The sequence below is a fragment of the Salmo salar genome, chromosome 14 (genome assembly GCF_965601325.2).
Source record: "Salmo salar chromosome 14, fSalSal1, whole genome shotgun sequence".
Taxonomy (NCBI): Eukaryota; Metazoa; Chordata; class Actinopteri; order Salmoniformes; family Salmonidae; genus Salmo; species Salmo salar.
The window spans coordinates 50,543,184-50,559,733 of record NC_138304.1 but is presented as its reverse complement, the minus strand read 5'-3'; the positions used below and the strand labels follow the sequence as shown (position 1 = coordinate 50,559,733).

The 16,550-nt window shown below is 42.6% G+C and overlaps 1 protein-coding gene across 1 annotated transcript in view; it reads left to right on the top strand.

The window, feature by feature from the left end:
- The window catches only part of LOC106569759 (activin receptor type-2B), a 34,636-nt gene that overhangs the window by 4,143 nt on the left and 13,943 nt on the right, over positions 1–16,550 (top strand). The window contains exons 2-4 of the mRNA XM_014141347.3: positions 14,970–15,177; positions 15,677–15,792; positions 16,043–16,194. Of these exons, the coding sequence (XP_013996822.1) occupies positions 14,970–15,177; positions 15,677–15,792; positions 16,043–16,194 (476 nt within the window). The remainder of the gene's footprint in view (positions 1–14,969; positions 15,178–15,676; positions 15,793–16,042; positions 16,195–16,550) is intronic.

Here is a 16,550-nt window from a genome sequence, read left to right as displayed (position 1 = left end):
ACCACACTGTCCGATTTCAAAAAGGCTTTACAACGAAAGCAAAACATTAGATTATGTCAGCAGAGTACCCAGCCAGAAATAATCAGACACCCATTTTTCAAGCTAGCATATAATGTTACATAAACCCAAACCACAGCTAAATGCAGCAATAACCTTTGATGATCTTCATCAGATGACAATCCTAGGACATAATGTTATACAATACATGCATGTTTTGTTCAATCAAGTTCATATTTATCTCAAAAACCAGCTTTTTACATTAGCATGTGACGTTCAGAACTAGCATACCCACCGCAAACTTCCGGTGAATTTACTAAATTACTCACGATAAACGTTCACAAAAAACACAACAATTATTTTAAGAATTATAGATACAGAACTCCTTTATGCAATCGCTATGTCCGATTTTAAAATAGCTTTTCGGCAAAAGCACATTTAGCAATATTCTGAGTAGATAGCCCAGCCATCACGGGCTAGCTATTTAGACACCCACCAAGTTTGGCCTTCACCAAACTCCGATTTACTATTAGAAAAATGTGATTAACTTTGCTGTTCTTCGTCAGAATGCACTCCCAGGACTTCTACTTCAATAACAAATGTTGGTTTGGTTCAAAATAATCCATAGTTATGTTCAAATATCCTCTGTTTTGTTCGTGCGTTCAAGACACTATCCGAAGGGTGACGCGCCCGACGCGTTTCGTGACCAAAAAATTGTAAATATTCCATTACCGTACTTCGAAGCATGTCAACTGCTGTTTAAAATCAATTTTTATGCGATTTTTCGCGCAAAAAAGCGATAATATTCCGACTGGGAAACCCTGTTTTAGTTTAAAGACGAAAAAATAAAAACATGGTGTCGCCTCGTGCACGCGCCTCAGTCTCATTGTCCTCAGATCGACCACTATCCAAATGCGCTAATGTTTTTCAGCCAGGGCCTGCAAAGACATTATTCACCGGTTTGCCGCCTTCTGAGAGCCTATGGGAGCCGTAGGAAGTGTCACGTTACAGCAGAGATCCTCAGTTTTCAATAAAGAGATTGTAGAAGCCCAAGAAATGGTCAGACAGGCCACTTCCTGTAAGGAATCTTCTCAGGTTTTTGCCTGCCAAATGAGTTCTGTTATACTCACAGACACCATTCAAACAGTTTTAGAAACTTTAGGGTGTTTTCTATCCAAAGCCAATAATTATATGCATATTCTAGTTTCTGGGCAGTAGTAATAACCAGATTAAATCGGGTACGTTTTTTTATCCGGCTGTGCAAATACTGCCCCCTACCCTAGAGAGGTTAAAGTCCCTGGTCACTAGGAGCACCGCTTCTGGGTGCGCATTTTCTTCTTTGCTTATGGCCTTATAGAGTTGGTTGAGAGTGGTCTTAGTGCCAGTTTCGCTTTGTGGTGGTAAATAGACGGCTACGAATAATACAGATGAGAACTCTCTTGGTAGATATTGTGGTCTGCAGCTTATCATGAGGTACTCTACCTCAGGAGAGCAATACCTCGAGACTTCTTTAATATTAGACATCGTGCACCAGCTGTTATTGACAAAAAGACACACACCCCCACCCCTCGTCTTACCAGACGTAACGTCTCTGTCCTGCCGGTGCATTGAAAATCCCTCCAGCTCTATATTATCTGTGTCGTCGTTCAGCCACCACTCGGTGAAACATAAGATATTACAGTTTTTAATGTCCCGTTGGTAGGATAATCGTATTTGTAGATCATCAATTTTATTTTCGAATGATTGCATGTTAGCAAGTAGAACGGAAGGCAGTTGGCGTTTACTCGCTTGCCTACGGATTGTCATAAGGCAGCCTGATCTGCATCCTCTTTTCCTCCGTCTTTTCTTCACGCAATTGACGTGGATCTGGGCCTGTTCCCGGGAGAGCAGTATATCCTTCTCGTCGGACTCGTTAAAGGAAAAAGCTTCTTCCAGTTCGTGGTGAGTAATCCCAGTTCTGATGTCCAGAAGTTATTTTCGGTCATAAGAGACGGTAGCAGCAACATTATGTGCAAAATAATTTAGACGCAAAAAAACCTAACAAAATAGCACAATTGGTTACGGGCATGTAAACGTCAGCCACCCTCTTCGGCGCCATTTTGACAATCAGCATCAGGGATCACTGGAGCATGTAGGCTAGCTTAGCTCTCTGTTTTAGCTCTGTGTAGTTGGCTAGCTTATCTCTCTGTTTTACCTCTATAGCCTGGTATTAGGCTTGCTCAGCTCTGTGTCGTAGGCTAACTTAGCTCTGTGTAGTAGCCTGGTATTAGGCTAGCTCAGCTCTCTGTTTTAGCTCCGTGTACTAGGCTAGCTCAGCTCTCTGTTTTAGCTCCGTGTACTAGGCTAGCTCAGCTCTCTGTTTTAGTTCTGTGTACTAGGCTAGCTTAGCTCTCTGTTTTAGCTCTGTGTGCTAGGCTAGCTTAGCTCTGTTTTAGCTCTGTGTACTAGGCTAGCTCAGCTCACTGTTTTAGTTCTGTGTACTAGGCTAGCTTAGCTCTCTGTTTTAGCTCTGTATAGTTGGCTAGCTTATCTCTCTGTTTTACCTCTGTTGCCTGGTATTAGGCTTGCTCAGCTCTGTGTAGTAGGCTAGCTCAGCTCTGTGTAGTAGCCTGGTATTAGGCTAGCCAGCTCTCTGTTTTAGCTCTGTGTACTAGGCTAGCTTAGCTCTCTGTTTCAGCTCTGTGTACTAGGCTAGCTTAGCTCTCTGTTTTAGCTCTGTGTACTAGGCTAGCTTAGCTCTCTGTTGTAGCTCTGTTTAGTATGATGGTAGTATGCTAGCTTAGCTCTCTTTTTTTAGCACTGTTTAGTATGCTGGTAGTAGGCTAGCTTAGCGCTCTGTTTTAGCTCTGCATTTACAGTGCCGTTGTATTTTATTTTGATAATGTTTTTCTGTGTGTGTGTGTCTAATGGGTAGATTAGGCCTAATGAGATGTTCATGTCTCCACCCTAACAATGGGAGTCGTCCCAACGGCGGGAAGGCAGGTGACAAGTTTAGGTCCAAAATAAGCCCATAGAAACGCATTGGGCTTATTTTGGACATATTTTGAAACCTCTCACTGTACTTCTTCCTCTCAGATAGAGGTATACCACCGTAAGGGGTTGGGCAGCCAGGCTCCTATAGACAGGGATTTAAAGAGACAGGCTTTATTTTTTTCCAGTGAACAAAGACTCAAACATCTACATGCTATGTTCAAACCATATTATGATGTCATCACTTCTGATATTTTCCTATCCACACAAAAATATTTGTTGAAACAGTTTTGTTGATTTTACGTCACAATGAGCTCACAGTTTGATTCAATAATTGAATAAACCAACCAGAATGAAAGACCTAAACTTCAACTGACATTAAAAACAGTTACAGGCTGTATTGGAGGTCTAAAAACTAATGTTCTCCTCCATTGTGATGAATAAGTCCTAGTCAACATGATAACTTTTACTGTCTCAGTAGCCTATTCTACCACTAAACAGCACTGCGCTCAATGGAGGGGCTGTTTTGGGTTCAAACTCAAAGATCATTACTCTGCTCATAGAACCTCTTTATCTTCCTTCCCAGATGTGCTATAGTCATCTAGTTAAAGGGGAAATCTGTGATTGTTACCCGCCTTGTTGTTTTAAATGCAAATTGCCCCTTTTTTATGCAACAAAAAAAACTGTCAAGGTTGCTGCTGTCTACGGAAGTAGCTAACACACAGACAGTCACGGGCTGTGTTCCAAATGGCACCCTATTCCCTAGTGTACTACTTTTGACAAGGGCCCTATGGCACCCTATTCCCTATGTGGTGCACTACTTTTGACCAGGGCCCTATGGCACCCTATTCCCTATGTGGTGCACTACTTTTGACCAGGGCCCAATAGGGATTAGGGTGTCATTTGGGATGCTCGTATTATGGTTGTGATGTCTTCACCCGGGCATATCAATGGAGTATAATGACATCATTACAGAGTTTTATTAGGGTCGTGTTCAGAAGGCATCAAACAGAAGATAACTGAGTAACTATCAGTAGACTACTTAGTAGACTACTTAGGACAGGCTTATTTTGTTTTAAAGGGTTCTCAGGTGATGGCATTACTAGCTAGGTGTGGGCTGTTTTGGCGAGAGCAGCATAGCGATTAGAGGTCGACCGATTATGATTTTTCAACGCCGGTACCGATTTATTGTAGGACCTATTTTAAAAAAGCCGATACCAATTAATCGGCTGATTTTTATTTTTTATTATTTAAAAAACACCTTTTTTTTAACGTTTATTTATTTGTAATAATGACAATTACAACAATACTGAATGAACACTTTTATTTTAACTTAATATAATACATCAATCAAATCAATTTAGCCTCAAATAAATAATGAAACATGTTCATTTTGGTTTAACCTGTTAGGGCTAGGGGGCAGTATTGACACGGCCGGATAAAAAACGTACCCGATTTAATCTGGTTACTACTCCTGCCCAGTAACTAGAATATGCATATAATTATTGGCTTTGGATAGAAAACACCCTAAACTTTCTAAAACTGTTTGAATGGTGTTTGTGAGTATAACAGAACTCAAATGGCAGGCCAAAACCTGAGAAGATTCCATGCAGGAAGTGGCCTGTCTGAGAAGTTGTGTTTCATCTTGGCTCTTTTTATTGAAGACTGAGGATCTTTGCTCTAACGTGACACTTCCTACGGCTCCCATAGGCTCTCAGAGCCCGGGAAAAAGCTGAACGATATCGAGGCAGGCTCTGGCTGAAACACATTATCGCTTTTGGCAAGTGGCCGATCAGAGTACTATGGGCTTTGGCGCATGCCCGAGTCGACCGAATGCTTTATTTTCTTTCGTCTGTTTACCTAAACGCAGATTCCTGGTCGGAATATTATCGCTTTTTTATGAGAAAAATGGCATAAAAATTGATTTTAAACAGCGGTTGACATGCTTCGAAGTACGGTAATGGAATATTTAGATTTTTTTTGTCACGAATTGCGCCATGCTCGTCACCCTTATTTACCCTTTCGGATAGTGTCTTGAACGCACGAACAAAACACCGCTGTTTGGATATAACTATGGATTATTTTGAACCAAACCAACATTTGTTATTGAAGTAGAAGTCCTGGGAGTGCATTCTGACGAAGACAGCAAAGGTAATAACATTTTTCTTATAGTAAAACTGACTTTGGTGAGTGCTACATTTGCTGGGTGTCTAAATAGCTAGCCCTGTGATGCCGGGCTATCTACTGAGAATATTGCAAAATGTGCTTTCACCGAAAAGCTATTTTAAAATCGGACATATCGAGTGCATAGAGGAGTTCTGTATCTATAATTCTTAAAATAATTGTTATGCTTTTTGTGAACGTTTATCGTGAGTAATTTAGTAAATTCACCGGCAGTGTTCGGTGGGAATGCTAGTCATATGCTAATGTAAAAAGCTGGTTTTTGAGATAAATATGAACTTGATTGAACAAAACATGCATGTATTGTATAACATAATGTCCTAAGATTGTCATCTGATGAAGATCATCAAAGGTTAGTGCTGCATTTAGCTGTGGTTTAGGTTTATGTGACATTATATGCTAGCTTGAAAAATGGGTGTCTGATTATTTCTGGCTGGGTACTCTGCTGACATAATCTAATGTTTTGCTTTCGTTGTAAAGCCTTTTTGAAATCGGACAGTGTGGTTAGATTAACCAGAGTCTTGTCTTTAAAATGGTGTAAAATAGTCATATGTTTGAAAAATTGAAGTTTTTGCATTTCTGATCTTTTTGAATAACGCGCCACGGGATTACACTGGCTGTTGAGTAGGTGGGACGATTTGGTGCCACCTACCCTAGAGAGGTTAAATAATGCAAAAACAAAGTGTTGGAGAAGAAAGTAAAAGTGCAATATGTGCCATGTAAAAAAGCTAACGTTTAAGTTCCGTGCTCAGAACATGAGAACATATGAAAGCTGGTGGTTCCTTTTAACATGAGTCTTCGATATTCCCAGGTAAGAAGTTTTAGGTTGAGGTTATTATAGGAATTATAGGACTATTTCTCTCTATACCATTTGTATTTCATATTCCTTTGACTATTGGATGTTCTTATAGGCACTTTAGTATTGCCAGTGTAACAGTATAGCTTCCGTCCCGCTCCTCGCCCCTACCTGGGCTCGAACCAGGAACACATCGAAAACAGCCACTCTCGAAGCATCGTTACACATCGCTCCACAAAAGAGCAAGGGGAGCAACTACTCCAAGTCTCAGAGCGAGTGACGTTTGAAACGCTATAAACGCGCACCCCGCTGACTAGCTAGCCATTTCACATCGGTTACACCAGCCTAATCTCGGGAGTTGATAGGCTTGAAGTCATAAACAGTGCAATGCTTGAAGCACAGCGAAGATCTGCTGGCAAACGCACAAAAGTGCTGTTTGAATGAATGCTTATGAGCCTGCTGCTGCCTACCACCGCTCAGTCAGACTGCTCTATCGAATATCAAATCATAGACTTAATTATAACATAATAACACACAGAAATACGAGCCTTAGGTCATTAATATGGTCAACGATTATGCTTTTTTCGCAAATGCGCTTTTGTTAAATCATCCCCCGTTTGGCGAAGTTGGCTATCTTTGTTAGGAAAAAATAGTCTTCACAGTTCGCAACGAGCCAGGCCGCCCAAACTGCTGCATATACCCTGACTCTGTTGCACAGAACGCAAGAGAAGTGACACAATTTCCCTAGTTAAAAGAAATTCATGTTAGCAGGCAATATTAACTAAATATGCAGGTTTAAAAATGTATACTTGTGTATTGATTTTTAAGAAGGGCGTTGATTTTTATGGTTAGGTACACATTGGTGCAACGACAGTGCTTTTTTTTCGCGAATGCGCTTGTTAAATCACCCGTTTGGCGAAGTAGGCTGTGATTCAATGATAAATGAACAGGCACCGCATCGATTATATGCCACGCAGGACAAGCTAGATAAACTAGTAATATCATCAACCATGTGTAGTTAACCAGTGATTATGTTAAGATTGATTGTTTTTTATAAGATGCGTTTAATGCTAGCTAGCACCTTACCGTGGCTTCTTGCTGCACTCGCATAACAGTTAGTCAGCCTGCCACGCAGTCTCCTCGTGGAGTGCAATGTAATCGCCCATGAATGCTGTCCAAAAATGCCGATTACCGAATGTTCTGAAAACTTGAAATCGGCCCTAATTAATCGGTCGACCTCTAATAGAGATACTGTATGTACACAGTACATATACAGGTAACTGCCACAATAATGGAAACTCTTGAGTAAATGAGGGATAGAAAGTATATTGAAAGCAGGTGGTTCCTGAGGTAATCATAAAAACGTTGTATTTTTATTTTAATAAATGTAACCCCCTTTTCTCCCCAATTTCATGGTATCCAATTGGTAGTTTGTCTTGTCTCATCGCTGCAACTCTCGTACGGACTTGGGAGAGGCGAAGGTCGAGAGCCGTGCGTCCTCCGAAACACAACCCAAACAAGCCGCACTGCTTCTTGACACAATGCCCACTTAACCCGGAAGCACCAATGTGTCAGAGGAAACACCGTACACCTGGCGACTGTGTCAGTGTGCACTGCGCCCGGCCCGCCACAGGAGTCGCTAGTGCGCGATGGTACTAGGACATCCCTGCCGGCCGAAACCTACCCTAACCCGGACAATGCTGGGCCAATTGTGCACCTCTCCATGGGTCTCCTGTTCGCGACCAGCTGCGGCAGAGCCACAGTTAGCACTGAAGTGCAGTGCCTTAGACCACTGCGCCACTCGGGAGGCCCTCTGAGTTAATTAAAGGGAAGATTGCAAAGGTAGGTTGCTGTTTAAACATTTTGATTTGTTTCATCCTTCCAACTAAAAATCCCAATACGACATATAACTTTACATTTTGTATTTTGGGAGAAATTTACATTTTATCCAAATTTGACCGAAGTTATGACGGTTAAGCATTCGGAAAAGTGACGTCGAGTAGAACACTCAGCAGGAGTGAACACTCAGCAGGAGTGAACACTCAGCAGGAGTGAACACTCAGCAGGAGTGAACACTCAGCAGGAGTGAACACTCAGCAGGAGTGAAGCCACTGTCCACATAAGACGCTAAAGACCCACATCATACCGAGTCCTCCTATTGGACCATGTCCTTAGATTAGATTATATTCAACTTTGTCATTGTACAAGTACAACGAAATGCAGTTAGCATCTAACAAGAAGTGCAAATAAAGAGTACAAAAAAGTGAAACAATTAATACAATGTATATTATTAAGTGGGAAGTCTAAATGTGCAATGAAGGCAAATTATCAGACCATATCCTGTGGTTTCTTGATTCTCTATCACCTATACAGCGCGCAGGCTTTTAGCGTAGCCTCTTTTCCACCCCTGCTGGCTTACCCCTACTAGCTAACTGTTAGCAGCCTTTTAGCATAGCCCCCTTTCCATCCCTGCACCTCTACTAGCTAACTGATAGCAGCCTTTTAGCATAGCCCCTTTCCCATCCCTGCTGGCTTACCTCTATTAGCTAACCGCTAGCAGCCTTTTAGCATAGCCCCTTTTCCATCCCAGTACCTCTACTAGCTAACTACTAGCAGCTTTTTAGCATAGCCCCTTTTCCATCCCTGTACCTCTACTAGCTAACCGCTAGCAGGCTTTTAGCATAGCCCCTTTTCCATCCCTGTACCTCTACTAGCTAACCGCTAGCAGGCTTTTAGCATAGCCCCTTTTCCATCCCTGCTGGCTTACCTCTACTAGATAACCACTAGCAGGCTTTTAGCATAGCCCCTTTTCCATCCCTGCTGGCTTACCTCTACTAGCTAACCACTAGCAGGCTTTTAGCATAGCCCCTTTTCCACCCCTGCTGGCTTACCTCTACTAGCTAACCGCTAGCAGGCTTTTAGCATAGCCCCTTTTCCACCCCTGCTGGCTTACCTCTACTAGTTACCTACTAGCAGGCTTGAAACACATCACTTATTAGGAGTTCAGCACATCAGAACTTCTTGTACTGTTACTGATTAACTTTTACCATCATAGTAGACATTGAATGTCAAACCAATCTATATCTAGCTACAAGCAGTAAATCCAGGTATAATGGCTAATGCAAACATTGGCAACCATGATATTCTGCAAGTTATATTGGCCACTGAAGATCAGGCAGTTCAGCAAAAATAAAGACTTCCCTTGAAATAAACAATGACATTATTCCGATTTGGCATTTGACCATTCATTTCTGCAAAACGTGCAGTATTCTGTTGATGGAATTGTAGCTAGCTTGCATGCTAGCTCATGCCATCCCCAAACTCCACGCTAGATCCGTGTGAGTGGGCCAGTTCGTTTAGCATGGCCCGGTGCACTTAGCATGGCCCGGTGCACTTAGCAGCTTATCATATGGCAGGGATCACCAATGCAGCCATAGGCCGACAGTATGATGTCATTACTTGCCTTGAGGGAATCTGCGATCTGAAGCAGAGAATAGCTAAACTCAATCATTGTTTACACGTTAAGCTATATGTTCTCAATTTAAAAGGATGTATATGAGGCAAACCATATACCAGATTTTGTACATGCCTTTTTAAAGCTCTAATATGTAATTTGTTTGGGAGACCTGACCAAATTCACATAGAAATATGCATTATAGAGCTGACATTCTCATTGAAAGCAAGTCTACGAAGCGGTAGATCTGTTCAATGTGCACTATTTCTATGCTTCCCGTTAAGTTTCTGAAAATACTATAGTTTTGTTTATGGAAAATATATTTCACTGCGGTTTAGATGTTACAATGATTCTCTCTACACAAATATTAGAATTTTTGCAACCTGGTATTGGTGGAGCGATTTCTGCATATTGCTCCTTTTAAGTGCTGACATATAAAGTTGTTTAGTGCAAATCGAACCCTTGTAATTTAGGTACAGTATGAAAGTAAGGAGATGACAATTAGGCTATAGGAGATGAGCATTCCAGGTAACATATATGAGGTTGATTTTATTTCATAAATGTTCCTTGCAAAATGTTTGCAGCTGTTAACTTGTTCCCATAGATAGACAGTACATGGTTTCTCTGTGTCACTGACCCTGGATAAGCTAGCGACTGTGCTATCACAGCTAACTTTTTAGGTCAATAATATGCTGTTCTTATCAACATTTTGTTTGCTTTATAATCGTGAGTGAAACTGAACTAGCTAATAGCTTACAAGGTTAGCTGAATTTTCTCAAAACCAACGTCAATGTGGCTAGCTAATCCTTGCCCCTCATGCTAGCCTTTACAGCAAAATATCACTTTAGAAATGTCCAAATAATAAATATTGATATGGCCAGCTTTAGCTTATCTCAAAATAATAGAGAAATGCTGGGAAAACCAGCGTGCAGCAAATGTTCTGAAATGTTTGGTCAGTGATTGTTTTGTTGAAATGTTTAGTCATCATGCACTGTATCTCCTACGGCACTAATCTAGTGAGCAACTTTAGAGCGCCGCCCAAGCAAGGCATTTGATTCGTTTGATGTGTTGCGAGGCGTCACAGATTTTACACCAGGTTCCGACTCTTTAGCTGATTTCTGCCGTGGAACTTCCCCAGGCTTCCCGTTTTTAGGGAAGCCTGGTTTGTGACGAGGCTAGTCCTACCACTATCGTCTGTAAACCTGATGATTGAGTTGTAGACGTGCTAGGCAATGCAGTCGTGGGTGAACAGGGAGTACAGGAGGGGGGCTCAGCACGCACCCTTGTGGGGCCACAGAATCAGCGTGGCGAAGGTGTTGTTGCCTACCTTCCACCTGGGGTCGGCCCTTCAGGAATTCCAGGACCCAGTTGCACAGGGCCGGTTTCAGACCCTGGGCCCGAGTTTAGCGACTAGCTTGGAGGGCACTATGGTGTTGAAGGCTGAGGTGTAGTTGATGAACAACGTTCTTACATGGGTATGATTCTTGTCCAGATGGGATAGGGCAGTGTGCAGTTGGATGGCGATTGGGGCGGTATGCAAATTGAAGTGGGTCTAGGGTGTCAGGAAAGGTGGAGATGATATGATCCTTAACTAGCCTCTCAAAGCACTTCATGATGGCAGAAGTCAGTGCTACAGGTCATTTAGTTCATTTATCTTTGCTTTCTTGGGTACAGGAACAATGGTGGCCATCTTGAAGTATGTGGAGACAACAGACTGGCGTAGGGAGATATTGAATATCTCCGTAAACACACCAGCCAGCTGGTCTGCACATGCTCTGAGGACGCGGCTTGGGATGAACGTCTAGGCCGGCAGCCTTAAATGTCTTAGTCACGTCGGCCACGGAGAACGAGAGCTCACAGTCCTTGTGAGCGGTGGTGGCCCTCGTCGGCGGCTCTGTGTTTTCCTCGAAAGTGGGCGAAGAAGATTGTGTTGCACGGTATACCGGAACTTCTGTACTTTTTCTATACTAGGACATGAAAAACGGTTTGGTACTAGAATTTTTGTAACTTTCGGTACTTCAGTCAAATGTTTCACGTCGTCAACTGATTGAGAGCAGATCAAGTCTGTCTCCTTACAGCGTGAGAGCACCGTGTCGGTTCCACTTACTCATTGCTAGCTGTATCTACCCTGTCCTGAGGAACCACTGAACTCACTGGGAGTCTGGACTGTATCATGTTAACTCCCCTCTCATACTGACTCTAGTCTGTCCTGAGGAACCACTGAACTCACTGGGAGTCTGGACTGTATCATGTTAACTCCCCTCTCATACTGACTCTAGTCTGTCCTGAGGAACCACTGGGAGTCTGGACTGTATCATGTTAACTCCCCTCTCATACTGACTCTAGTCTGTCCTGAGGAACCACTGAACTCACTGGGAGTCTGGACTGTATCATGTTAACTCCCCTCTCATACTGACTCTAGTCTGTCCTGAGGAACCACTGGGAGTCTGGACTGTATCATGTTATCTCCTCTCTCATACTGACTCTAGTCTGTCCTGAGGAACCACTGGGAGTCTGGACTGTATCATGTTAACTCCCCTCTCATACTGACTCTAGTCTGTCCTGAGGAACCACTGGGAGTCTGGACTGTATCATGTTATCTCCTCTCTCATACTGACTCTAGTCTGTCCTGAGGAACCACTGGGAGTCTGGACTGTATCATGTTATCTCCTCTCTCATACTGACTCTAGTCTGTCCTGAGGAACCACTGGGAGTCTGGACTGTATCATGTTAGCTCTCCTCTGATGCTGCACAGAAGTTAACATACTTGAATAATGCAACACAGCATGTAGAAATGTTGAAACAGTTTATCGATAGAGATTTACAATTCAAATAAATGACTAGCATTATGTTGCTATGTAATTAGATTGGTAAAATGGATTGTATACTTGTTTCATTAATGCAAACTAGAGGTCGACCGATTAATCAACAATTTAATTAGGGCCAATTTCAAGTTTTCATAACAATCGGTAATAGGCCTTTTTGGACGCCGATTACATTGCAATCCATGAGGAAACTGCATGGCAGGCTGACCACCTGTTACACGAGTGCAGTGTCAAAAGGACCTTGTGGCTGCAAGGAGCCATGGTAAGTTGCTAGCTAGCATTAAACTTGTCTTAAAAAACAATCAATCTTCACATAATCACTAGTTAACTACACATGGTTGATGATATTAGTAGTTTAACTAGCTTGTCCTGCGTTGCATATAATCAAAGCGGTGCCTGTTCATTTATCATCGAATCACAGCCAACTTCGCCAAAACGGGTGATGATTTAACAAAAGCGCATTGCCGAAAAAATCTTTGCAGAAATGTACCTAACCATAAACATCAATGCCTTTCTTAAAATCAATACACAAAGTATATTTTTTTAAACCTGCATATTTAGTAAAAAGCAATTCATGTTAGCAGGCAATATTAAACTAGGGAAATTGTGTCACTTCTCTTGCGTTCAGTGCAAGCAGAGTCAGGGTATATGCAACAGTTTGGGCCGCCTGGCTCGTTGCAAACTGTGTGAAGACCGTAATTAATTTGCCCGAATTTTACATAATTATGACATAACATAGCATAACAAAAGGTTGTGCAATGTAACAGGAATATTTAGACTTATGGATGCCACCCGTTAGATAAAATACGGAACGGTTCTGTATTCACTGAAAGAATAAACGTTTTGTTTTCGAAATTATAGTTTCCGGATTTGACCATATTAATGACCAAAGGCTTGTATTTGTGTATATTATTAAGTCTACTATTTGATAGAGCAGTCTGACTGAGCGGTGGTAGGCAGCAGCAGGCTCGTAAGCATTCATTCAAACAGGACACTACTGCGTTTGACAGCAGCTCTTAGCAATGCTTGAAGCACAGCGCTGTTTATGACTTCAAGCCTATCAACTCCTGAGATTAGGCTGGCAATACTAAAGTGCCTATAAGAACATCCAATAGTCAAAGGTATATGAAATACAAATGGTATAGAGAGAAATAGTCGACGCGTCATAATTCCTACAATAACTACAACCTATAACTTCTTAACTGGCAATATTGAACCACCAGCTTTCATATGTTCTAATGTTCTGAGCAAGGAACTTAAACGTTAGCTTTTTTACATGGCACATATTGCACTTTTACTTTCTTCTCCTACACTGTTTTTGCATTATTTAAACCAAATTGAACATGTTTCGTTATTTATTTGAGACTAAATAGATTTTATTTATGTATTATATTAAGTTAAAATAAAAGTGTTCATTGTTCATTCAGTATTGTTGTAATTGTCGTAATCTGTCAACCTCTAATGCATACATTTAAAAAAATGCAATGATATTGAATTCCAAATATCTGTCTGGTTCAAGTGTCATTCTGTGAGGGGGTCCGTCCGCAATGTGGCTGGCTTTCCCTTTATAATCCCTGATTGTCTGGACTGTTTGTTTTGTACTTTCATTTTAGGGGACCAAAAGTATTGGGACAAATTCACTTGTGTAGTAAAAGGTTTAGTATTTGGTCCCATATTCGTAGCATGCAATGTTTACATTTAGCTTGTGACTCTACACATTTATTGGATGCATTTGTTGTTTTGTTTTTAGTTATGTTTCAGATTATTTTGTGCCTAATAGAAATGAATGGTGAATAACGTATTGTGTCATTTAGGAGTCACTTTTATTGTAAATAAGAATATAATGTTTCTAAACACTTCTACATGAATGTGGCTGCTACCATGATTTCTCTAAAATCCTGAATGAATTGTGAATGATGAGTGAGAAAGTTGCATACTCACAAATATCACACTCCCCCCCCCCAAAAAAAATGCTAACCTCTCCTGTTATTGTAATGGCGATAGGTTAACATGTCTTTGGGGTATGATATTTGTGCGTCTAACGCTATCATTAATCATTATTCACGATTCATTCAGGATTATCCATTATGGTATTAAAGCAGTATCGAAACATGCCTCAACGACGCGCTTAGCTAACGTTCTATCTGCGTGGTGTTTTGTAAAACGCATGTTACGTCTTAGGCCGTTGTAGGAAAGAACACTCCGTTTTGCGTTGTGCTTAAAAACAGTCCTTAGCTGTGGTTTATTGTCCATATACCACACCCCCTCGGGCCGTATTGCACACCTCCACCTTTCTTTTTCCCGGAGAGTTCTTTCTTCCTGTCCTCGTGATGGACAGAGAACCCAACTGGCTAAATGGACGGGGACTGTATCTCCAGAGGGGGCTGGAAAACTGTAAATTCTGTCAAATGGATTATGTTGCAGTTCCTGATGTCTCTCTGGAAGGAGATCCTCGCCTTGAGCTCATCTGCTATATTGTCGAGGGACTGAACGTTAGCAAATAATATTCTCAGAAGCGGTGGATGGTATGCACGCCTCTTGAGTCTGACTAATTCTTCTTCGGCGACTTGGAGCAGTCCCCGGGATGAATGGAATTGCCTCGATAACCATGCCTTCTCCTCTGTCCTCTCTCTCCTGCCGCCTCCTGTCTCTCCTCTCTCTCCTGCCACCTCCTGTCTCTCCTGCCTCCTCCTCTGTCCTCTCTCTCCTCTCTCCTGCCTCCTCCTCTGTCCTGTCTCTCCACTAGGCTGGGGCCATGGCGATGTGGAGACCAGAGATTGTGTGTACTACAATGATAACTGGCGTACAGAGCGTACCAACCAGAGTGGTGTGGAGAGGTGTGAGGGGGAGAAGGATAAACGACTACACTGCTACTCCTCCTGGCTCAACGTCTCAGGAACCATCAAACTGGTGAAGAAAGGCTGCTGGCTGGACGACTTCAACTGCTATGCCAGGTACCAGGCACTACATACCAACTGGTATGCCAGGTACCAGGCACTACATACCAACTGGTATGCCAGGTACCAGGCACTACATACCAACTGCTATGCCAGGTACCAGGCACTACATACCAACAGCTAAGCCAGGTACCAGGCACTACATACCAACTGGTATGCCAGGTACCAGGCACTACATACCAACTGGTATGCCAGGTACCAGGCACTACATACCAACTGGTATGCCAGGTACCAGGCACTTAGGACCTTTTTACTTAAGTGTGTGTTTTGATAGGACACACGGGATAGGAAGCACTGGTCCTTATTCCACTTGTGTAATAACAAAAGAATGCTTCGCGGCAATACTATGGCAATACAAATCAATCACAGATCAACTAGGTAGCACCATGATGTCACAATGGCCTTACTCAAATCGTTCTAGCAGTACTACAGAAGTATGAGAGGAACATTTGGGACTAATAGATCTTGTAAATAACGTGTGTGTGTGTGTTGTCAGACAGGAGTGTGTGTCCATGGAAGAGAACCCCCAGGTGTTCTTCTGCTGCTGTGAAGGGAACTACTGCAATGAGAGGTTCACACACCTGCCTGACCTCGTCGCCGCCGGCAACAGAGGTGAGTGGACATGAACTTTGAACCCCGTTCTTAAATAAAAAAATTAATTAAAAAATGAATGTTTTATTTATTTAGAATCAGAACACAAACCATACAGACTGGGTATCAGGCATCACAATATACCACAAGTAAAATAAATGAAGATATCGGTAAAGATATTGATATTGATTGGTTGATTGTGTTCTCTTCCACAGTGAAAACGTGTCTGACTGATTGATTTTCATCTTCTATGATCTTTTCTCCTCCCTAGTGAAAATCCGCCCCCCTCCCAGAGTGCCGTCTCTGTTGAATAGCCTGGTGTACGCTCTGCTATCTCTGTGTGTTCTGTCTCTGACCCTGCTACTGGCCCTGTGGATGTACCGACAGCGCAAACCACCCTACGGACATGTTGACCTCCTTGAGGTGAGACCACACCACATAACTAGTGCTGATCTAGGATCAGCCCCCCCCCCCTGTGGTCATATCATCTGATCTAGGATCAGGTCCCCCCCCTGTGACCATATCATCTGATCTAGGATCAGGTCCCCCCCCTGTGACCATATCATCTGATCTAGGATCAGGTCATCTGATCTAGGATCAGGTCCCCCCTGTGGTCATGTCATCTGATCTAGGATCAGGTCCCCCCCCCTGTGACCATATCATCTGATCTAGGATCAGGTCCCCCCGCCCGGCCCCCCCTGTGACCATGTCATCTGATCTAGGATCAGGTCCCCCCCTGTGGTCATGTCATCTGATCTAGGATCAGGTCCCCCCCTGTG